Source organism: Balearica regulorum, chromosome 9 (genome assembly GCF_011004875.1).
Source record: "Balearica regulorum gibbericeps isolate bBalReg1 chromosome 9, bBalReg1.pri, whole genome shotgun sequence".
Classification (NCBI taxonomy): domain Eukaryota; kingdom Metazoa; phylum Chordata; class Aves; order Gruiformes; family Gruidae; genus Balearica; species Balearica regulorum.
The window spans coordinates 28957197-28980423 of record NC_046192.1 but is presented as its reverse complement, the minus strand read 5'-3'; the positions used below and the strand labels follow the sequence as shown (position 1 = coordinate 28980423).

The window sequence follows — 23227 nt, the reverse complement described above, 5'->3', positions numbered from 1 at the left end:
GGCCTGGCACACAGAGATCTTGATTTCTCTGAAAATATTTTAAAAGGTTCTGTGTTAAGAATACAAAAGTACTATAGATAAGACAGTAACGTTCACTATAGTAATAGAATTTGGGAGGAAAGGACAACCATGGGGTGATCTGTTACATTCCAAAGCTTCGGCTGTAATTTTTTTTCACACAAGGAACGCCCTTGCCTCCTTCTCCCCTCTTTTTAATCCTTGGGAGTATTTGGACACTGTACTGAGCTGCTGGTGCTCCCCAGCTGGGGCCGGTGTGCGGGGTGGTGGGATGCTCTGGAACCCAGTGCTGCCGCACGGCTGGAGCTGACAGCAAAGCCTGTGAATGAGTTGGGGAATCTGCGCAGGATGCCTGAGACGTTTTTATTGGCATTTAAAATGAATTTGCCGGGGGTTGCAGTTTGGATAGTTGAAAGCCAAATACTTACAAAAATCAAAACTACAATCTAACTTTTTTTTTTTTTTTTTTTGGGGGGGGTAGCTGACCCAAATAGTGACCATGAGAAGACAGAGTTTGTGAATTTGGTGCTGCTTTTTTCTGAGTTCACTCGGCATGATGTTTTCTCCCATGATGCATACATGTGCACTTTAATATCGCGGGGAGACTTGTCAATCACTGCAACTACGAGACCACGTTCACCTAATGGGGAAACTGTGGATGAGCGCTATTCTAAGGATCATGATGCGAAACTGGAGGTAACACTTTGTGCTGTTTCTCCCATGTTTGCTACTCCGTTTCATTAAATGTAGATTCTCACCAAAGCATTAGTGTTTCAGACATGAGATATTAAGTTTTATAATCTGTGTCTCCTTGTCTCTTTCTCTTTGGGAAGACTGAAAGTGATTCGTTAGCTTCATTCTTGTATATAGCTGTAAATATTGCTGGTTTGCTGCAAATATACTGAACTGAGAGTTCTCTGGTGATCTCAGTAACTCGGGATGAACAAAAAGGCACAGTGTAGACTTCTAAATGTACCAGTGGAAAAGCTTATTTGCAGATTTGCTTCAGTGATGAGAAGGGAGAGCTTTAAGGAGGAGGAGTCGGTGGGGTAAGCCCCACATCCTCTGCGTAGCGTGGGGCGTGCTGTCACAGTGCAGGCGTGAGCGGTGCGAGCCTGGTAACCTGCTCGCAGACCATCAGGAGCTTCCTGCGTGCCGCACAGCCACCGGCTCATGGCTGTAAACCAGACCTCATGGCTCGTACGTGCACAGTCCAGCCGTGGTCCCGAGTCTTCCGTCAGATGAGCAGTTCATAACCTTTTCTAAAACTGTTGCAAGAGGAAGGCAATTTTAAATGGAAGACTGCAGACCACATTTGTACTTGTGTGGTGAGATGCAGCCTGTTGTTCTGCTGCACCATCCACGTGGAGCCTGTGGCCAGCTAAAGCATCCTCTTACGCTTCTTTTTAACTTCTTTTCTGTATCTCTGATGTCAGTCTGATGGCCAGATTTACTCTGGAATACAGAGGGTTTCTACAAGTGGAAACAAATCCTGGGAAGGAACAAGAGTCAGCTTCCCGTTCTGTACGTGTCCCTGGAGCAGAACTGCTCACGGGGAGATACTGTAGAGTTTTGTTTGCTCCTTTGGCTCTTGCCCTTTCCAGTGCTTTTGTGGATTTAGGCTTGAGAAATAACGTTTGTGAATTAGGGCTTACCATAAAGATTTAAAAGTCAGTATCTGAAAACTTCCTACCATCAGTACTTTTTCTAATTCTTACGTAGATGGGATGCTTGGGTTTACCTGTGATCAGTGAAATAGATCTTCAATAAAATGCAACTGATGTTTGTTTTTTCTCTCTGGCAATTATTAGGATCATAGTATTATGGAACACATGGGCATTGACTCAGGAGCCGCTAGTATTTTTGATGATGTAGACAAGAGTGACTTTAAGGCAGATTTTGGTTCGGAATTTCCAGTAGGTTTAACTTTTGATCTTCTGCATGCCTTTGATGCCTGCATCTGCTGCTTGCTGCTGCCACTGAATGTTTCTCCATGCCCTTAGCACCCTCTTGCTGTTTCCATTGACAGCCGATGGCCTGTGGCATCCAGTCCCTGCTGCCTTCTGTGTCGGCACATCGTCACCTCGCTCTGCATCTCTGCTGTCTGACAGCTCTGCTCTTCTGTGCTTCCCCTGGTTGTGCACCTGCATGCACTCGCGCTCCTCTCTCCCTCCTTCCCTTCCTCCCCCTTGCCTCCAGCATATTCAGAGTGCTGTGTGTTACAGTTAAGCATGAACAAATACGCAGATTTACCCACTTCTGTGACATTGAGGAACCCCAAACTGATACTGCTTCCTTTTCAAGTGACTGTTCTGTGTTTTGGCCCTGTCTTCCAAATCTGCTTCCCCTCTGTTTTAGCCTGATTCTGTGTTACTCTTGAATCTCCTAGTTTCTTCCTTTGCACTGGTCCTCGTTCTGCATCCGCGTGGACTCCTGTGCCCAGACCTGTCCGTGCAGATCCACTGGCAGGACAGCGGGACCCCTGGTGCTCCCTGACATCTGTCATGTTGGTGTCACCTCCCACTTTACCCTTTTCATTATTTTCCTTCAGTCACTGCAGTGGCCTCGGTTTCTGTGTCACAGCAGCATAAGAAGTATGGAGATTGCTCTGAATCATAATGCTTTTTTTTCCTGACTGAATACCACTAGCTTAAAAGTTGTCTAATAACAATGGAGGTATGCATAGAGATATAATGTGTATATGTGTCTTAAATTTCAGGCTTGATTATGATTGCCCTTGCTTTGCCTATCTTTGAAAAACCTCAGATGTTTAAAAAGTAACTGTAAGCAAGAATGAAATCGTATCTCTGAATGCAATTGCTGAATTTCAAAAGCTAGAGGTTACACTTACCTTAAACATTTGTTTTACATGACTTAGATTTTTTCTCCGATGCCTGGGGAGTCTTGTGAGAACGTGAACTCTTCTTTAGACAGAAGAATTTCAGTTACCAGCGAGAAGTCAGTCAAGAGGGAAAGACTGAGCGAACTGATTTTTCCATCCAACTATGACCTCCTCCGCCATTTGCAGTACGCGACACATTTCCCTATACCTCTGGTGAGTGACCTCTGCGCTGGTGCGCGCGGCGGTTCTGCCTGATGTCATAGCAAAGCTCCTAAAGGAAGAAAAGCCCGGTGTCTGAAGAGAGCTGGGCTGGGTGCCCTCGGCCCGAGGGCTCTCGTGACGCTGTTGCTGCCAGCGTGCGCGCTGTGCGCGGCGGGGGGCTCTAGTGCAGCGCGCGGGCATCTTGTTTCATCGAAGGGGCTCGGCTGGCAGAACGCCCGAGAGGTATAGCACTGCGTGCCGGCTTGCTCGGGTTAAGGAGACGGGCGCCGCAATGAAACCACCACCTTCCAGGGTCCGATAAAAGGTTAGTAAATTGAAAACTCGATATTGTAGAGTGCCAGAGGGATGAGTACCAAGCTATCTAAAGGGATCCTTGTGAAACGTAAGGGACAGAATGGTGTCATTTCCTCCCACCCACTCCTTGCTGTTTCTAGCGTGGATTTTTGGTGGCTGCTGCTGCTGTGTTTGTCTGTAGGCTCATGGGAACTGAAGCAAGCCCCATGAATAGCATTCCTGATCCCAAACCCTCATTCAGATGACTTCTCATGTTTTCTGCTGTGCTGGAAAAAGGGCCTAAATACTGAACAAGTCTGGAATGGGAATGTATCTACTCAAGAATTAGTATTTTTATTTTTCTTTAAACAACAATGATATCTTTTTAAAAAATATTAAATCCTGTCAATACAGGAAGTGTCATGTAAGAGTGTGATGTGATAACCAGCTTGCTTTGCTTTAAATTTCTTACTCCACAAAGTTTTGGTTCTGATTTATTGCAGGTGAATTGTTATGAGAATACTGAAGGAGCTATTTCTGTTCAGGACTATTTTGAATGCTTGCTTAAAGTTTGATTTATGTTTTGCCCATTTTAAGGATTAGAAAAAAGATAACTTGACTTGGTTTTGTTTCTGAAATATTTTCGATTTACAGATGGAGATAATCCAGGCAGCTGGATTTTGCCTATGCAAATTGATTTTTAAATTTTGCTTATTGATTAGTCTACATATGCATTATTTTTGGCAGTAATTGTAAATTAGAATATTAATAATCTTAGTTGCTGTTTTATACATTTTTTATTAAAAAAAAACAAGCAAAGAGAACACACCAGTTATTTATACTTTTTATCTTAATTTTAAAATTTCCTTGCATTTTCTGTAATAACATGTTAGCTTTTTTCATATTCATTGAAGCAGCAGCAAGGAAAAGCAATGGAACTTGGCAAGAGCAAGAAATTTATTTATAAAAACTGCAGGTGTCATGTAAGCAGATACAAATTTTTTTTTTTTTAATGAGTGCACCTTAAAATCAGTTTCTGGAGTAAATAATGCCCTCTGAAATGCTTTTGGGTTAATTGTATACATGAAAACTTCACAGCTGAAGAACTGCTATTAAATAATCTCTTCACTTGATTGCACCAAGTCATTTAATATAGTAAGTATACAATATTTAACTTAGAGAAGGTGAGTTTCGGTGTTTACCATAAATAGTTGTAAGGTATGTTCGAGTCCGTCTGAACAGGTTGTATTCCTCAGTGTTGCTGACCCCGGTAGGTCACCGCTCGTGCATTGAGCTGTTTCTCAGAGGCAGGATCGAACATTTTGCTGCAGACCTACTATGTGAACCTCTAACGAAGCGATTGGTATTGTTCAGGTATTTTCCTTCTGCTTGGGCTTACGGTTCAGCAGGAGTGGTGTTGACTGTGGTGGCCACGCTTGCGACTGCACAACGGCTGCTTGCACAACAGGTTTGCATGCTCTCTGGTGTATTTTAGAATCAGTATTGTTGCATCTGCTGTTCAGCCTCTGTGTCTGTGGAAATCTTTGCCTCTTTGGGTGCTGCAAAAGTCTCAGTAAACTTCAATCTGAATGATTTGGAAAGATGGTAATAGAGAATAGGGTCAAAACAGAGGTTTGATACTGCAAACAGCAAGGTAGATTCTTTAGCTTTAAAGAGAGCTTGTTTCAGAGAGCAGCTGGTTATGGTATCGCTTTGGCTCAAGGTGTAGGGGATACGAACAATGTGGTATGGAACGAAACACAGCAGGTAGCCAGCAGTTACGAGCAGTATGTTGATGAGGGCTTTCTTCGCGTTTGCGTAACTCTCGCTGTATTTGTTTCGGTAGAGTTGTCTAACAACAAGGAAATTGGAAATCAGTATCACAGCTGAAAAATTCAGGAATATTGCTGTGCATATGAAATTAGTAAACACGTGCCAGTCTCTTCCAAATTTTGTTTTGAAATCGATGCATCCTGCACCAGGTCTTTCCTCAATAGTTTTTATTGGAATGGCCATGTTAGGCACTGTTATAAGGAGAACCATTGTCCATACGACTGCAGACAACATCTTGGCAAATCCAGGCTCTTGAATGCGGTAGATCTTATAACTGTGCATTAGCTGAAGGCAACGATCCATGCTTACGAATCCCAAAAATATAATTGATAAATACATGTTCAGGTAGATGAAACAGGCTGTAACTTGACAGTGGAATATTCTCAGCTTCCAGGACGCAACTCCTAGGTCAACAACAATCTTTACTGGCAATGCCAAAGTCAACAAAAAATCTGCTGTTAAGAGGTTAATTAAATAGATGCTCATACACTTCTGTTTCTGATCTCTTTGTGTGAATGCCCATAATGCGAAACAACTTCCAATAAATCCCATAAGAAAAATGAAGTAGTAAAAATAGGTAAAAGGTTCCAGTTCTTTACTGAAATGGCATTGTGAAACATTGCTTGACATTGTAAACTTCTTGTGCAAGGTGGTTTTGCTGCTAGGCGATACCAAGAACCTACAAAAAGAACCAAGACGACAGCAATGACATCAGCTTTTCCCGAACAACAGTAGTTACTCTGAGAATTTTGTTTGATTAATTTCATGGAAAAAATGCAATTAGGAGGAAATACTTTTTTCTCTCCTCATGCTCCTTCAGAGATATTCAAGAGGGCTTTGTAGAAAGTTTGGAAATGTATTAGGATTTGTTCCTGAAAGCATATAGACGTCTGAGAAACTCTTCCACTAGAGCAGTCTTTCTGAGGGAGTGTTTGGTTCAAACCCTCCTCTTCCAACCAGCCAAAACATGAAAGAAAAAGATTTGAATCTGTTTAAACATCTGGTTAACAACGGTCATATTAAAACTTCATAACTTTTGAACAATTGAAACTATGCCTAGAAAAAGCATAATATTTGCAGTAGTCTCATTCTATAAAAATGTATTAGGAGTTTTGAACTTAATGCGCTGTCAAACCAAGATGCGGATACGTCAGATGAGCAAATAGTTCTAAACCGTTCTAAGTTTTTGCAAACTTCTCTCTCTTCCTACTTGAACAGAGGATAAATTAATCACGTTTTGATGAAGCCTTTAGAAAAAGCAGATTTTGAAGAACCAGCTATTCAGTAATTTTGCTTGCTTCCTTTTTAGGCTTCACTAGAAATTCCAGGGAAGAAAAGCAGAAAATTTCAGTTTTATTGTAACTAAATATTATTAAATATTATTTTAACTACTCCATGACCAAGGGGGTTTTTTTTGTTTGTTTGTTTGCTACAGTCAGACTGCTGCATAGAATGTCTGTGGGAAAGGAGGCATGTTCGTGAGAATTTTGTGGAATGAAAACCAATACATTTTTGTCTTGAATAGCATCAGACTGAAACACTTTTTTATTTTGCTATATTGTTCCTAATTTTAATATACAAATAAGAGAACTACTGCATTTGCACATTTATTTTCTGCTGTAAAATATGTATCCGGCTGTAAAACATGTATCCAGCTGTGCATAATTTATAAACCAAAATGATTGCAGACACTCCAATGATGTAAAATGGGGGGAAAAGCAGTTTGTTTCTTGCAGTTGGCTTTCTGCAGGTGGTCGCTGTTGTCTGGTAAGGGACAGGTAAGGGAGCCCAATTAAGCTTGGGTAGGCGCGGCGTGGGCGAGGGGCACGCGGCGCTGAGGGAGCTGCTGGGCTCCCCGCCGAGGCGGTGGGAGCTTCCTGCGCTGGGAAGCCCCGGGGTGGCGAGGCAGCCCGGCCGACTGCGCCCTGGAGTAGTGCTGGAGCTGGAGCCGCCGAGGGTACGGCGTGACGGCAGCTGAGTAATGCTGACTACGGGCGAAGCAAAGGCTGTTTTGCTAAATACTTGAGCCTGACTTTCTGTGCGTTTGGCACGGCTAATATGTCGGTCTGGATATTTACGGAGATCTAGATAGGCTGGAACAGGCAAAGACTAGAAGCACGTACCTGTCTTAGGGGTCTCTGGGGTCTTCTGAGCATTAGTCTGCAAAGGTCGGGTGTCTCTCGGCGACTGCTCTCGCAGCCCAATAGCGTGTTAATCTTTTCCTCTGGCTGTGTCTTTGGTTTTTTGAAAGGTGTCTGTGGTTTTTAAATGTGCTGATTGACGCAGTTAAAACCAGCATTCAAATAGCTAAACCACACGGAAGTTACCTAAAAGAGAGGTGACAGAAAAACGTAAGCGTTCACGGAACAGCCTGGAGTGACCTCTCTCTGCTGGTTCTCGACAGGAGCCCAGTGGGATGAGCACCGGGGCAGTGCCCTTCTGCACGCGGCCGGAATAGAGAACGACAGGGAGAAAAATGGCTGTGAAAGAGCAGAATTAGACATGTTGGTGTGCCAGTAGCGTGGATTATTACGATTATTGCAATTCAAAATACAGTTTTGTGGAGGGAAGATGGTCAGAGTTCCTTGACCTGTCTGCGTCAGAGCCGATGGGGATGGTGACTAGTGCTGCAAACCGGCTGATACCTGGCCGACCTGAAGGCAGCGCGGTTTTCACTCTCCTCCTGACTTGAAGCCTGAAGACTGAAGTTTAAATGTTTATCATGTGTTTATGTACGTAAGGGTGCTGGTCAGCCCCAGCATGTGGACTTTTTCCTGTAGGTCCTAAAACCTCATTAGGTTGGTCCCAGATTCTTGACCTAGGGCTGCAGATGTGTGACGTCAATCGCCTTTGCTTTTAAAAACCTGAAAGTCTCTTCCCCCTCCCCATATGTCTTACATTTCAAATCTATCTGGAATCGAGGATTTGCAATGTAGTTTGCCCTCATTCATTATAGTATTCCTGCATGAAATTCCAGGGTTTTTTTTCTAGAGTTCCAACCTAATTTGCAGATGTAAAGACACATAAGGATTCTACTGATAGCAATTAAAATTTGAAACCTTTGGACATTTGCCAAACACTATCAAAAATAAATTGTCACATGAGGGATATAGGGGAAATGTTTATAATTAAGCTTTTTTTTTTTTTTTTTTTTTTAAAACCAGGAGAAAATGTGTAACCCCACAGCCAGGGGGCTGAGGTACTGAATGATACTGAAACTCCAAAATGTTAGCGCTTTGTTGTAGTTGAGAATCCACAGGAATTTACAAATCACGTACCAGAGCTTTGTGAAGAAGCAAATTAAGAATGTCTGGTTTTAAGTTTAGTCATAAACTTAAAGTTCAGACCATATTTGTCAAACTGTTTGCACAGCTTCATAATCTGGAATGAGCCTGTGTTCGGTTTTGAGCAAACATGGACTGGTTTTATGGTGTAGGCTCATCATGCAAATCTGGCCTTTCCATACTTGTATTTTTCTTTTTTTTGTTATTTTTTTAAATTTGAAATGTAGCATTCAGTCAGGTTTTTTTGAGTGTGTGGGTTTGTGTCTCCCCTTTTCTGTAGAGTCAGTTTACAGCTCAGAAAACTTTTCTAGGTCTGAAAAGACAAGGTGATGGTTAGGTAAACCTTTACTGAAAAAAGGTCTGCACTTCCCACAGGAGTGCTTTGGGAGGAGAAGAAACGTGAGAACGTGAGTCTACTGTGTCGTAATTCTGTTTTTATTGCGGTTCAGTGTCATTCTCTTCCCCTGTCTATATGTCTAATTTAAAAGGCCATTTCAGTTCATAAATCACAGATGCAGATGGTAGATTTTGCTGTAATTAAAGTGCTGAGCACTTCTCATCATAAACCCCTATTTTTGGTGGTTTAAACTTTGCTGAATTTTTGACTTTTGATTTGAAATTTTCCATGATGTGTGCCTGCTTAGGCTGACTCCCGGGATTGGGGGGTGGTGCAAGGAAGGGAAGGGGTGCTGGTGTGAGTGGGAATGCAGCCAGAATGATTAAATCATGTCTGAGAACAAAACTAGGAAGAATAACATCTAAACCTTGAAAAAACCACCCTAAATCTGATGACCTTTAAAAGCGCATCAGGAGCCTTGTGTTTTGAATTGGACGCACCAAAGATTTACGTGGGTGGCCCTTGTGTCAGGATCACTTCTGATACCTCTCCACGCTTTGCATGTTCACTTGGAGAAAGGTTTCACGTCCAGAAAGCTTCCAGAGGCTTTCTGGAGCACTGCTGTTAGTAAGCTTTAGCCTTTTTATTTCTTTTCTTTCCGAGCACCCTCCACCGCAGGTGCGGTCCAGCTGAGCACCCGCCGCCAGCTCAGAGCAGGGAGCAGCTCCCCGGGAAGGGGGAGCCCAGCGTCCGGCGTCGCAGAGAGCTCGACTGGCTCCGGAGGGCTGCTGCTGGGAGAAGGGGAAGGGTGTGAGAGTGGCCACTATGGATGGGGGGTGAGTTTGGATGTACCTCTGTGTTCGTGTGGATTCCCCTCGCCTGGGGTTTGGCTTGTCAAAGCTGTGAAAAGTTCCATCGCAGCATCGTGTGTGGGGAGTGCCGGGGCTGTGCGGGGCAGAGCTGCCCGGGGCGTGGGACAGCGGATGTTGGAGGTGAACACTTTGTGTAAGGATTGTGTGACGCACTCAGCACGCGCTGGGTGTGCGCTAGTGCTTAGGTTGGCTGACCATTCCCCAGGAGATGCCACCTTCTGGTTTCTGATGATTTCCCCAGGAGATGCCACCTTCTGGTTTCACCTCCCCCTTCAGCAGGTCACCTCAGGGGTTACTTGCTTCAGGCTCCTCAGATAAGGGCCTGCTGGGACTTACTCAGGATGAAAGTCAATTAAAGGTGCACTATAAGGGGTGGAATTAAGTTTAGAAGGACAACTTCCTTTAATTTTGCATCGGGGGAGCGCAGGCAGGGTTGCCTGTGAGTGTGCATTTGCAGTACGTTTGTCCTTGTTTCCGCGGCTGCCAGGCGGGTGCAGGTTATGGTGTGGGGATGTCTCCGAGCCCCTCGTTTTTGTTGTGTGTTCCTCGTCCTCAGTTCTGGAGAACATTAAATGTTAACAAGCACTGGCCAGGCACGGGTGTTCAAGGCTCAGTGTGATCGATCTCTCTTTAAATGAGGAAAATGCATAACAACCTGCGGATCCATCTGTTAGGAAGCTCATGTTTGAATCGGTATCGTTCATATCTCTGTATCTTGTAGATCAGGAAGGTAGTTGAGCCTAGAGTTACATGCTTCCTTTCCACACGGCTTTAGACACTACTTTCTGTGCAGTTACAAAAGTAAGGCTTATTTGCATGCTGTGCCCACATGGACTCTCCATCCAGTGGGAGAAATTTCACCTACGCTGTGTGGGGGCAAGTAACTGTTAGCTTCCTGTGGTGTGGGGTGGTGTGGTGGAGCAGGAGACCTTCCCTCTCCCAGGAGAACCACCCTTGCCGCCGTGTCCTTCCTCTGCAGCTTGCCTGACGCAGCCCGAGAGCAGGAGCAGGGGGTCGAGCCCGGAGCCCCCGGCGGGAGCGGTGTAGGCATGGGCAGAGCCCCGGCCGGGGTTCCTCCTCTCTGTCCAGGCGGTGACACTGTCTGCCCTGGGCGCATCTCCGGGACGGCTGTGTGGGAGAACGTTTTGGGGTGGATTACTGGCAGGAGGGGGGTGCCTCTCCCAGGCTTCGCTCTGTATAAATGCGTGGTTAAAGGCACTGCAAGTTTGAGATTTAATTTTGAGTTTGAGTTTTGATTTTTTCAGTGTGTGTTTGTGCCTGTACAAGCCAGACAGATGTGCACGGGTAGAAATCCTGCCGTCGATGTACGATAGAGAACTGATGAGAAACCCTGGTTTTATCATGATGGTAGACAGGAAAAAACAAAACACCCCCTTGGTTTATTTTCTTTCAGCTTATCTTCAATTGCGAGAGAAGCATTCAAAATCACCGTCAGAGGTACGGTAATGAGCAGATGGTACAAATTAGTCCTGAGTTTTCCTCTCTGTGCACAACTGTCACAGTCCCTGTTTCGGTGTTGAGGTATGTCTTTGAGGAGAAGTCTTTGAGCGGTGTCTTTGCCATCCTTTCATCACGTAGCCAAGAAGTGTTTTTCATGTACAAACATGTACAAACTAGCAAGTTAAGTATCTTCTTTTGCCACTTTTCATGACTTTGATTGGCAGATTAATTTTTTTTTTATCCCATTGTAATGTCTGCACTGTAAATGAAAAAATAGGAGTGATCTTGGCACGGGGTAGTTATGAATTCTGAGCAGAAACAGCTATTTCTGATGCAGAAAAACCTGTTTCATATGTTTATTTCAGAGCAAAAGGAGGTAAGATGTGTTCAGTATAGCCTGTCGCTCTGCTTGGCGCACAAGGGTGGGTGAAGTCCAGATGCTACAGGCAGATAACCACGTCCTCGGCAGCCAGCGGAGCACAGCACCTACTGTCAAATAGCGAGTAGCTCCGTAGCCTGCCCTGTCGCCTCCTGGCAATTATCAATATTCACTTTTAATTGGTGAACACTGTTTTACAGATATGCAGTGCCCCGAAGTGATGATTATTAGACGTGTTAATGAAGGTGCTCTCATAAAAATAATAACAGACTGATTTTTGGGGCTGAGATGGGAGAATATGTGTGAGGGTGTTGGTAGGGGGAAACTAGCCCTTCCCTCCTGTCCCTTCTGTGTTAAAGTTAGCAAGGACAAGGGCTGCTCCCGTGCGGCCTTGTTAGGTAGATTAAAGTGGCATCCACCCCCTCTTTGGTGAGTTGTGTTGTGGGTTTTTTTTTTTCACAATAGAGATAATTTTTTGAGATGACATCCTGCAAAATTAAACTCTGTGAGAGTCCTGTTGCTGATTTCTACACCACCAGGATTTTTTTTTGTATGTTGAGGCAGTTGTGGAGTGACCTTTCTGTCCTGAAATAGTGTTTGGAGGAAGGATTTCCATTTGCTAGGTTTAGCTCTTTTCCTGAAAAATTGCTATAGTCTGAGGCAGAGCAGATGGTCCATTTTGAAGCCTTACACCACAATATTGGCATAAATAACTCATTGCACAGGACCTGCAGCATTGTCATTTGCCCAGTGTAATGTTGAGATGGCTTCTGGGTAGATCACTAAAGGCTGGGGCAGGTTTATGAGGTGATGTGTAGTTTAAAATGTGAGACGTTTATGGGCTTTAGAAGCAGATTTATGCCACTCTGGGTGGCATATCTCAGGGTTTTGAACAGCAGAACAGCGTCCCCTTAGAAAGGGATGAGCGGGAGCTCCACCAGGCTGGGGGGAAAGGCTGAAATGTGTGACCACGACAACGTTTCTGTGCACACGTGTGCCTGACGTCTCTCGGTAGCCTGCAGTGCACGCTTGCCCTTCCTGGGGCGCCATGCCTTTGCCAGAGATACCAGGTCTGGCTGAATAACTTAGCTCCCCAAAGAACAAACAGACCAAACCCAGCTTCTTGCTCCTGCGGCGTGAAGGAGGGCATCATGAGTAAGTCGGGAGGATGAGCTGCAGCTGGGGACCAGGTCACCGTCCAGTGGGAGCCTCCTGTAGCTCTGGGTTCCCCGTAAGAATTTTAGGGACGTTCCTCCAGGCGGTAGGTTGACAAAGGCAGGAGCTGGTACTTGGTGTAAGCGTGAGACTTCTGGCCATGGGAGGAGCTGGCTGGGTTTATCTGAGGCATGATGTGCTGGGAAAGATGTGAAAGAATTAACCTACCCAGTGCAGAAAAAAATTTGGCCCCCTACCTTTCCAGCTCAAAGCAACCCAGAAGCTAGAAATTCAGTGTACCTCTTTCAAAAGTGTGTGTGTTGGTCAGTGTACTTTCCCCTGGGTGCCTTATGTAGATTTTTGTTGTTCTAATACCAGTAATCTGGTGGGGTGAGGAAAGAATTTTACAACATAAATAATTTTTTCAAAGCTTGCAAAGTAATTCAAAAGTTAATACAAATGTATATTGTGGAAGTGTTTTCATCTCTGTATGCCACTGTGCTTTCACAGCCGCAATTATTTACATTTACGTAGGCAAATACCAAGCCATGCCATGTAAGGAACTAAATGTTTTTGCCATAAATGATAAAAAAGTCTCCCACAAAGCAACAGATTCCCCTGCAGACTCTTTCCCTTGCTTGGAGGGAAGAGCCTGCGAAGTCTCAGTTTGACAAGAGTCAGGGAGCTCTCAAAGAACCATATAAATAATCTTTTATGTAGTTTCTTTAAAAAACACAACCCAAATGCAACTTTCTGCGGTAGTCCCTATGCTGGGGGGCTGACTGGGGCCGAGGATCCCCCAGCCCCTGCAGTCAGACAACCACCCAGGCTCCGCGGGGTGCTGGGTGGGCTGGGACCGCTCTTCAGGCCAGCTGGAAATAATTGGGGTAAATGCGCTGCGCAAAGGTGCGTTTAAACCTGGCGGGCAGGTTAAACAGCTGCCCGGTCCTTTCCTCGAAATACAGTCCTGCGTGTGGGAGAATACTTAGTGTACCTACGCCTTGGAGAAGGTTCAAAGACCAGATGTTTAAAAATCTTTCACCCTGAGAGATTTATCTGTGAGGACTAAAATGAAACAGAGTGGCAGAAAGGTGAAGCACGTGTTATTTCTGTTCTTGTATCTTCTTTGTTAAGTAAAACGAAAGCATTCAGCTTCCAGAGCCATTGCCGGTGAGCTTTTGTGGGCACTTTATGCACTAGTGTGTTTTTCCTGTACAATGATAAAATCAATCAAAAAAAAAAAAAAAAGGCTGCACTGAAAAATACAGTTCAAAAAGAGATTATATTTATATAGAGAAGGTTGGTGGCTTTCAGCTATTACCTTTGTACAGAGAGAAATCAACGTGCCAGAAGCATGGGAAAACTAACAAATCATTCTGTCTAGATTTCAGTATACCCCAGAGTTTCCAGGCAGCTGTACCTGTGTGTTTTCAGACAAGTCCTTGAGTGTTCTTACCTCCTCCTGCAGCTGCAGAGAGGAGTTGCTAAAATCTCAGTCAGGTTGGGTTAAGCATTTTTGGCATACACCATGTTATTTCAGAAGAGTCCTGAGGAATGCGGTGCAGTGTAACTGCTATTTAGTTTATAGAAGGATCCCCTTTAAACACTTGCTTAAATTGAGCATCACATTTTATAGAAGTACTCTGACATTTGGTGTCTAAGGGTGACAAATAATCATGTTTAATTCTTAATTTTATAGAATGTTTCCCTTAAATCATATACATATATTAAGAAATATATATAAATTTTACCAAGGGTTTTTCAGATCCCTGCAAAGATCCCTGCAGATCTTTGAGGATTTGATTTGTATTTACTTTTCTTTTTTAATTTTTTTTTTTCCCCCCTAGTTGTTGGAATAGAGTCCTTCCTTAAGCTGCATATTGCCTTCAATGCTTTGCTCTGTGAGCTGGTAGATACGTGAGTGCGCTTCCCCTCAGGATCTCCGTCCTCTTTGGGGCTGGCGGAGTCAGAGACTTGCGCTGAACTTGATCGTTCCGCTTCTGCGGGGTCAGCTCCCGCCGAGGCAGATCAGTCGATCCCCGGCCCTTCACGCTGGTTTGCTGACCGTCACGGGTGCCGTGCCCGGCTTCCTGAGAAACACGGCAATTCAGTTTGGGTTTTGGGTCTGCTGGATAATGCTTCGGGAGAGCCCTGGCCTGCAGCTCCAGAACGTGCTGTTCCAGTCAGTGCTCGCGCTCTTTTTGAGATAGGTCATATCACACCACAATGCAATCGTAGGATCAGCTGAAATAGCACGGAGTAAATGTATTGGCAACATGCGAGAATGTCTTTATACAGAGAAACGCCCCTCAGTATTTTATGCTGAAACCTTGTTTCTGTTTCATTGCTGGTTCCTGTCTGTTCAGTTTGGGACTTGAGTTCTCGATCAACTTTCTGAAATGTGCATTATTGTACAGACCTGAGCCTACAGTATGTTTATACTTTCCCGTGTATTTGATCTTCTGGATTTAGAAATTTCAACCTCACTTGAAGTTTTCAGCTTGAGATGCAGTTTTTCATACAGCTTTTCTTTAAAGGGTAGGCAGAGGAAAAAATAAATAATGGGATCGAGGCACACGTTTGCAGCAGACAGTACCAGAGTAAACTCCTTTGCATAGAAGAGAGTTTTTTTTGACTGGCAGTCGAATTGAGAGCTAGTTTGACTTAGAGTGTATGGTATTCTGCAGACGTGATAGGGCACAAAGCAAATGACAAATACAAACATGATACTGAATATATTACGGCTGGTTTTTCTCTTGGTCGCATCTGAGTTCCTTCTGAATTTTTTATAAGAGCTATATATTTTTTTTGATATAGAAGTGTAAAAAACGATTAGCAGAAGAAAAACAACCCAGAATATCCCTGTGCAGATATAACTTGACGCCTTATGCCACTGTTTGCCAAGCTCGCTTTTAAGACCTATACACTTTCTGGAATAATTTTCTTTAGTGATTTCATTAGTTAAGATCATATTTGGAAATGATATAAGCATTAACAATAACCATATGATTATAGAGACCACCTTACTGTAGTTAACCGTGTGAACAAAGGAGGTGAATAAAGGCTTCACAATTTTGTAGTATCTGTCAAAACCTATGAGGCCAAAAAATGTTATCCCGATATACATGTTTGTATAAAAAACAACAGCAGAGTATCTGCACACAAACATGTTGAGCTGTGGAGGTGCAATTTCTGAATCGGCCAGAATTTTGAAAGGAAACGTCAAGCTCATTAGGAGGTCGGCAACGACGATGTTTTTGAGATAGACAATAAAACTCTTTGTGCTAGAAACATACAGAAAGACCCATGCTGCCATGCCATTCAGTGAGAGTCCTACTATGAAAATGAAACAGTAGACCACGGGAATGACTGTCTTGGTTATTACTGTGCTGTGACTGCAGTTGTTTCCCGAGGAGTTTGTGCTGGAGTTGAACATCTTAAATATCTTTATTCCTAGAAGCAGAGAAAGATTATCTCAGTAAGATAAAATGGTGATACACTTTCCACTAATCAGTAGAAGATTTCTACTCTTAGTTCAACATAAACTTGGCACACTTCTCAGAAATCACCACATCAGTTCCAGCAGGGATGCACAGTAAGTGTTTTCCAAGTGGTGGCATCTCAGTTTTCGATGATGTTCGAGGGCGTACTGCTGTTCTGAACAGGGAATCCGTTTGCCTCTCCGTTTGACTTTAATCCGTGGTCTCCAAGCCCTGTGCTGCCCCTTTCCTGTGGGTGTGAGCCTACGTGCTGCGAACTGGGAGGAGGGCTGAGGCACAGTGGTTTAGTGACTCTCAGTCCAGCTCATTGACTCCTAAGGACCAGTATGTATTTTTAGCACTGGTTTACCAGGAAGCATGTGAGGGATATGAATGTTCCTTGTACAAGTGTTCTGTTTTGTATACAAGCATAGAAAACACTCAACTGTTAGTCAGGCGCGGAAATATCTGGTGTATGCCAATATTTTCTAATGTTCACTTGAAAGAAAGCCTTATGTGCAGCTAGCACAGTTTGCTTTAAACTTTTAGCAGCATGACATAGAGGAGTGTGTCTGTTCGCATAACGCAGAAGCTAGAGCTGTCCTCTCAAGTCATTCAGATTTAAATTTTAGAGGATCTCCAAGAAGAAATCACATCTGCTGTCTGCTTTTCTTTGACAGAATGTTTACGGGGGTGGATTATCCTCTGTGGGGAGGGCAGAACAGATATAGATAAAATGCTGCTGTATTTGGCAAATGAAAACCTAGGCAGCTGGAAAACTCATGCCACGGAGCTGGGAAAAAAACCCACCCCGCCTTTTAGAAAATAAAGAATTTCCTTATTGCCACAGTTCAGAGTTGGTGGCTGATGTCTCCGTGTAGCAGATCGGAACCTGAACGCAACCTTGCAATAACTAGGAATGGAAATTCTTTTAAATAGGTAAAATTGTTTCCTTTGGTGTATTGTTTTCGGTATCTCTTTTGCAGATACTGTAAAGGCTGACCAGTGTAGGCGCTGTTCTGGAACTGGCATGGATACCTGGAGCAATGGAGCAGGCGTTACCCGTGTTCACACCCAAAGCCTCCAGTTAAGGTCTTCCTGGGAGTTCTCCCATAAGACCGCCTGCCATCCTATCTCCATGTTTAAGCTCTAGTCACCAAGGCATTTGTTTTTGTTTGGCTGGGTTTTTAAAGGAAAAAGGTGGCGTGGAGAGCGGGTGTTATAGCTACCGCGTGCATAGGTGTGTTAGGATTGGGAGGTGATAATGGGTAGGGTTTGGGGTGATGTTGCTGTAACTACAAGGATCTCCACTTTCCCTCTGTATCTTTCAACCATCCGCTCAGACAACTGGAAAGCACCAACAGCGATTGGCATTTTTAATTAAGATGGTAACACGCTGTATTTGAAAACTGTTCTCTCCCCACCGCCAAAGTCCAAGCTAGGCTGTGTAAATATTTCAATATCAATGGCTTGCCTTTACCTTTCTTGACTGCTTGGTGCGTTTTGTTAAGGGTCTAGAGTGCCTTCCATTCTCAGGCACAGGGCCTGTTCTTTTGCCAGGAGACCTATGTGAGAGACAGGAAAATGCAGTTGTTAGAGTTGTGTACCATAACACAGGACAGTGTAACTCTGCGGCACTGAGGGCTTCCCGCAGTGCAGCGCCTGTTGAGATCGTCTAATGACTGGTACTGCGGACAAGTCTTCAGATCTTTCTGCAGGGCTTCAAAATTGGTTAGGGACAGAGTCATAGAGCAGCCATGTTCAACTTGGAGCCCATCACTGCATGGGTAAGGCTAGAGGCTTTTGTGTCCCCCCTGCCGTCCATCGCATCATTTCTATTCATGGTCAATTTTACCTGCTCTTTTGGTCACCCAGTCACACACTCGGCCCTTTCCCAAAGGCCTTGTCCCTACTGCTCCAAGTAATCGAGCACTGATAGCGAACGCTGTTCCCCCCATCGGTTGTGGGTCGCAGTGTGGATCCTATGGAGTTTGGGCGGTGTGGTACCACGAGGTCTAACTCCTGTGCTCTGGTAAAGAATGCTTCTGGCAGAGGGGCCTTCGTGCAGCTGCCTGGTGCTTCTGGATCCTCATAACTACAGCCACCGCCACGGCTGTGCTCCTCTGCCCTTCGGGGATTGCAGAGGTGGGCTGCGTGTAGTGGGCGGGAGGCATGCTTCCACTTTAGAGAGGAGCTGCCCTTTCATACTTGTTCTGGTTGTGTTCTTGTTCAAGCTGCCCTTAATCCTTCATAACGAGAACATCCTCTTCTCTCGTGCGAACGTGCAGTGGCTCCACCAAGTGATACGCGCTTGCAATGAGCATAGACACTCGCCTCTCATTCCACGTTGGGGCTCATGGGGAGACTGAATACTCCTCCTTTGATGTTAGTTGGTGGGTTGATTTGGGACCTTTTTGTCCAAATACTACTTGAGGTGATGACTAAGCTTAAGGATTCTTCCCCCCCCCCAATTCTTAAAACATTGCTGCTTTTTTTTGCTGCTGCGTAACCACTGCTGTTTGTGGGCATGTGTTGGAGGGTAGGTATTAGCACCCAGCAATTTGGGATTTGTGTGTGAGAATAGCCTTTCATACTTGAGCAGCATTTCGTCTTCAAATGCTTGGTCTAGCATAAAGTATATTTATTCTGTGTAATTAATACCGACTAGTTGTGCAAAACCAGCAAACTTGATTCACCAAATTAACAAAGTTGATTTGGTTAAATATATCTATATATTTATATATATAATATATAAAAGTTTTGAACTTGGAGTCTGCAAATCATGTTTTCTTGGCAAAATACATAAAAGTAAAGTTGCATAAACCATTAAAAATGCTTAGTTCCTTCTGTATTCAAACTCTTATGCTATCATTTGTAACCCTTCCAATAGCATTAAGGCACTTTTTCTTCACTTCTGTAACTTGGCTGTCAGATTTCAAAGTTCATAGCTGCTTTACTGAAGAGCAGAATTATATTTACAAGTTTTCGAGTGTTTTTCCTTATCTTGAATATAATGAAGGTTCTGTAGTACTGACCGCACATTTTAGCTTTTTATGGGAGTTAATGTAGCTGCTTGATAAATATGCAATGCAATTACTGGGTCAGGAATTGCTGACAGCGGTCACTGTCCCCAGAAATCTTTTTTGATTGGCAGAATGAAGTTTATCAGGGAAGAAGATCACACCAAATGTTATCTCCGGTGTTACGAGAAATCTAGAGAAAGAGGAAGTGCAATACGCAAAACACAGCAATTGTGAATTGTGCTGAGTTGTGCTAAAAGAAGAATCTCTTTTTAAGATTTTTTTTTTTCTAATGTGGTAGGAATATCGGTAGTGGTCTGCACTTGCAGCCCCAGCCACGCTGGCGCAATCCCTGGGAAAGCAGCCCCCCGTCTGGACGTGCGTCCCTGGGCACTGCTGCTTGCCCCGCTCTCCCGTGCTCCTGCTCCGAGCAGGGCACATGGGCAGCCGCTGGCTGGAAACCATCAGGGCGGGCTGCTCTGCGCCTCCTTGGAGGCTTACAAGGGTGGACGTGCTCGCTTGTTCGTTAGGAGCTGGACCAGCAGAGGGGAATAAAAGCAGGGCCTGCTAGCTCGACTTGCAGGCGGCGGGATCCTGCCTCTCCATCCTGCAGGTTGCTCTCTGGAGGCGCTCAGCCGGGCGTTCTGGGGGTCGGGGGGCTGTCCGAGGGAAAGCCCTCTCCTCCACTCGCCTGGGCATTTCTCAGCGGTGCGTGCCCAGGGCTGGCCTGCCCCCTTCCCGCATCTCCGCGGAGGTGTCTGGCCGGGCAGCCGGCGGGGTAGGTGCCATGGTGGAGATGTTCAGGCTTCACGGTTGTAAATGCTGGTCTCCTTTGGAAGGCGTTTTTTGCAGTGACACTGGAGATATGTTGGTACTTTTGACTTCTTGCAAGTTTGCCAAGAGACTAAGATTTCGTTATTTTTCTGTTCTTATTATAACATTTGTCATAAGGCAATGTCTGGATTTTAATACTTAAGAGAATAAAAGTATGCAAAATACACTATGTGCTATTTCAGGCCTTTAAAATGGCGTATTGGGTGGCAGTTGTGCTTGTCTGTCATAGATGCACGGAATGTAGTGGAGGAAAATGGGATGAATAGTCGGATTAGGATGACAGAAAATTAAAATAGCATTCCTCTTGCAGGAAGTACTAAGCAAGTAATTGTAGGATGGCATCGTACGTGGGTAACTGTGGGGTGGCATCGTACGTGGTGGTGCTCAGTGCACAATTCCTCTGGCGCGGCTCAGAGAAAAGGGGGATCGATAAGCGTGGCAGTGACGTCTAGGGGGTCTCGTTTCCTTGCTGCTGTGCCTTCCAGCTCTTGCTTCAAGACCACTCACGTGTGGTGTGAGAGGACAGAGGACCGACCGAGCGGTGAGGGTAGTGTCCCCTGTGAAAGTGGCTGAGAGAGGCCCTGTGTCCATGAAGGTCCCTGCTGCTGCGTCCCCATGGGCAGCAGTAGCTGCTGCTGACCCAGCGAGCGCTGGTGACGCTGCCGTTATGTCCTGTCTGCAGCTACGGTTGGCAATGGGGAGAACAGAATAGAAAACAACTCTTTACATCTTAACCGTACTTCTCACCTTGATCCAAAAAGGCAAAATTCAGGATATTCTGGGGAGGAAGTAACAGTCAGTCACAGAGTGAGGTATTTCTTCATGCCGTGCTATTTCATTTGCAAACTCCTGACTTCCCGAACGTGGAATGGATCAAACGAAAAGCTGGCCTCAGAATGCCGTGCTTGGGGCTTTCTTAAGATCGCGTGCCAGTCCCAATGGTGCTGTTGGGCCTCGTGAACGGTCTGTCTTGTGTACCGTCTGCTTCTTTCCTCCTGCACGCATCGCTGCCCAAGCCCTGCGCAGCTGCCCCTTCTGCCGTGTCCCCACTTGGCATTGCTGATGCCTGTGGAGGGACTGCTGCTCCCCAGTGACCTGGTACGCAGGGACCCTGCGTCACCCAGGCGGGTGGCAGCGCCCCGAGTCCCATTGCATCCGTCTGCAGCCCCTTGCAGTGGGTGGCAGCAGGTCCAGCCTGGATTGTCTCATCTTCCCCATCTCTTAACCGAAGGGAACAGTTGACTTGCTCAGTTTGGAAGAAATTAGCTATATCATCTAACCTTTAAAATGTTATTTTAACAACAAACATGGAATAAAGCCATGACGTCTCTTTGTTGGGACTACGTTTACCTTGGCTGCCTGTTCTTTTGGTTGGTTGTATAATTCCTGGGGTGAGGGGGTGAAGACTTGAACTTCTTGGTATAACACAGACACTATTCATAAATCCTTATGAATTAATGATTGTATCTGTGTTTCTCATTCCTTATACTTGCAAAAACAATTCCCCAGCTTGCAAGTTCAGTGCATTACAAACATTTCCTGCCAGTGGTTGGGCTGAGAGGACTTCCAGGAACACCTGCAGAAGTATGCAGCATTGCAGTACAAAGTCCTCACTTGTTACGATTGTGCATGAATTCTCATTTCCAGTTGGATATAAACCATCTGTTTCTAACCCCGATGCAGATCTGAGTGCTGAGCTTTTATTCTCCTTGCTCCCCTCCTTCCTTCCTCTCCTGCCCATCTGCTCACCCTTCAAAAGAAGGTAATACCTTGTGAGCTGACATTTTCAGGGAACCCGGCGGTGAGGACATGACCGTGTTTGTCCCAGCTCAGCTCAGCACGGTGTACGGCACCGCCCTGGTGGGACAGGGGCCGGGTGGGGGCCCGCCAGCCACCCTGGCCTCTGCTGGACCGCGGGGTGGTCCGGCTGTGGTCAGCGCGTTGCCCTCCTGCGCGTCGCCCTGCCGAGGCCCCAAGCAGAGCTGAAGGAACAGACTTACCGCTGTTGGGGCGGCAGGGGAAAGCATGCTGCGTGGGTGGCACCGGTCGCCGCAGAGCGTGTTCCGCACCGACGGCATTCCCTAACAGGTTTTCCCGACCAAAGTTCCTACAGGCAGTGAGATCGTACGTGGTGGTTCCTTGGTGTGTATGATGAATTTCCGGTGTCGGAAGGACAGACTGGCGAGGAGAGCCGAGAGGCACAAAGAGCCGCTGCAGATAAGGTTGTTTATTGCCTGTGGCAGCAGCAGGCTCCTTGGAGGGCGGCGCAAGCTCCTTTGGCTGCAGCGTGAGGATACCTCAAGGGCAGAATTTTACTTCAGTCTCGTAAAACCCACCAGTAATTGTTTCATTTCTTCTTATTGTCCCTGTATGACTTCTTGAAATCTGAAACTTAACAGCCTCGTTTTCCTGAGAAGTTAAATTTTTCATTCTGTTTTTATTTCTGATTTTTAGACAAGAGTCTAAATGATTCTAAACCCACAACCTTTTAGCATTAAACGATTAGAGCCTATGAGTATCTGTGCAAACCCTGATACTCACACTGAAACCGGGCAATGCTTTGAGCTGTTTGCCTGTAGGATCATTTTCAGATCTACCCCAAATATTCTGTTTTTTATTAATTAAGCCTCAGAGAAAACCCCACCGAGATCCTTCCTGTCTCCCATCAGTGATAGTATCTGAATTAGGGAGTAGTGAATGCAAGGGGAATAGTTGGGACTGGGGTATTAGGAATGGTCAGTTTACGATTTGATGTTAGAGGATTAAACAGGCCAGCTTTTAGAAACAACTGTACTGTCAAATTTGGACTTATTCTAGTATCAGTATGTCAATAAAACATTTTAATGATTAGTAGTTTTATTGTCCTAAAACTGGGTATTTAAAGGTAGTAAAATGTGGCTCAAAAAAAAAAATTCCCTTTAATGTTCTATTTGAATTGTAAAATTTGTCTTTTAAATATTTGATTTTTTATTTCTATTTTCTGATGTTTTAAACTATGAGGTTTATATAGTTACATTTCCTCAGTCATAAATTAAAACAAAAGTACCTCTTGCTAAGACACAGAATAGAGAGCACTCCTCACCTGTAGGTCCGCAGTCCTTGGTGGTGTAGCTCGAGGCTGTTCCCGTCCCAGGCGAAAAGGTGTGGGAGTTTGTCTGCCGTGGAGTTCGCTGTTTGTTTACAGTTATGGCTGCTCGTTTGTGTTCCAGGTCATTTAT

At 45.0% G+C, this 23227-nt stretch overlaps 3 protein-coding genes and 1 long non-coding RNA gene across 7 annotated transcripts in view; 1 reads left to right on the top strand and 3 right to left on the bottom strand.

Moving 5' to 3' along the window:
* The window catches only part of MED12L (mediator complex subunit 12L), a 149625-nt gene that overhangs the window by 34475 nt on the left and 91923 nt on the right, over nt 1-23227 (top strand). Inside the window, exons 13-15 of one of the 2 annotated variants that reach the window (XM_075761762.1) lie at nt 500-714; nt 1830-1934; nt 2897-3073. In XM_075761762.1, coding sequence (XP_075617877.1) covers nt 500-714; nt 1830-1934; nt 2897-3073 — 497 coding nt within the window. The remainder of the gene's footprint in view (nt 1-499; nt 715-1829; nt 1935-2896; nt 3074-23227) is intronic. The other variant, XM_075761763.1, reaches the window with a different exon arrangement.
* On the bottom strand, nt 4230-7546 carry GPR171 (G protein-coupled receptor 171). 2 transcript variants are annotated; one of them, XM_075761770.1, is made up of 2 exons: nt 7312-7546; nt 4230-6137 (listed from the first exon to the last, which is right to left on the bottom strand). In XM_075761770.1, exon 2 carries the CDS (start codon nt 5816-5818, stop codon nt 4853-4855), a length of 966 nt encoding a protein of 321 aa, XP_075617885.1. In that variant the 5' UTR covers nt 5819-6137; nt 7312-7546; the 3' UTR covers nt 4230-4852. The 2 variants fall into 2 exon arrangements, with proteins under 2 accessions (XP_075617885.1, XP_075617884.1); XM_075761769.1 differs by having other exon boundaries at nt 4230-5867.
* P2RY14 (purinergic receptor P2Y14) lies at nt 14326-17118 on the bottom strand. The gene has a single exon (XM_010311711.2). It carries the CDS (start codon nt 16110-16112, stop codon nt 15102-15104), a length of 1011 nt encoding a protein of 336 aa, XP_010310013.1. The 5' UTR covers nt 16113-17118; the 3' UTR covers nt 14326-15101.
* LOC142602965 (uncharacterized) lies at nt 17635-23223 on the bottom strand. Of its 2 annotated transcripts, none has more exons than XR_012836830.1 (2): nt 23092-23223; nt 17635-17720 (listed from the first exon to the last, which is right to left on the bottom strand). It is a non-coding gene; the product is annotated as an uncharacterized LOC142602965 (long non-coding RNA). The 2 variants fall into 2 exon arrangements; XR_012836829.1 differs by lacking the exon at nt 23092-23223 and adding an exon at nt 22010-23017.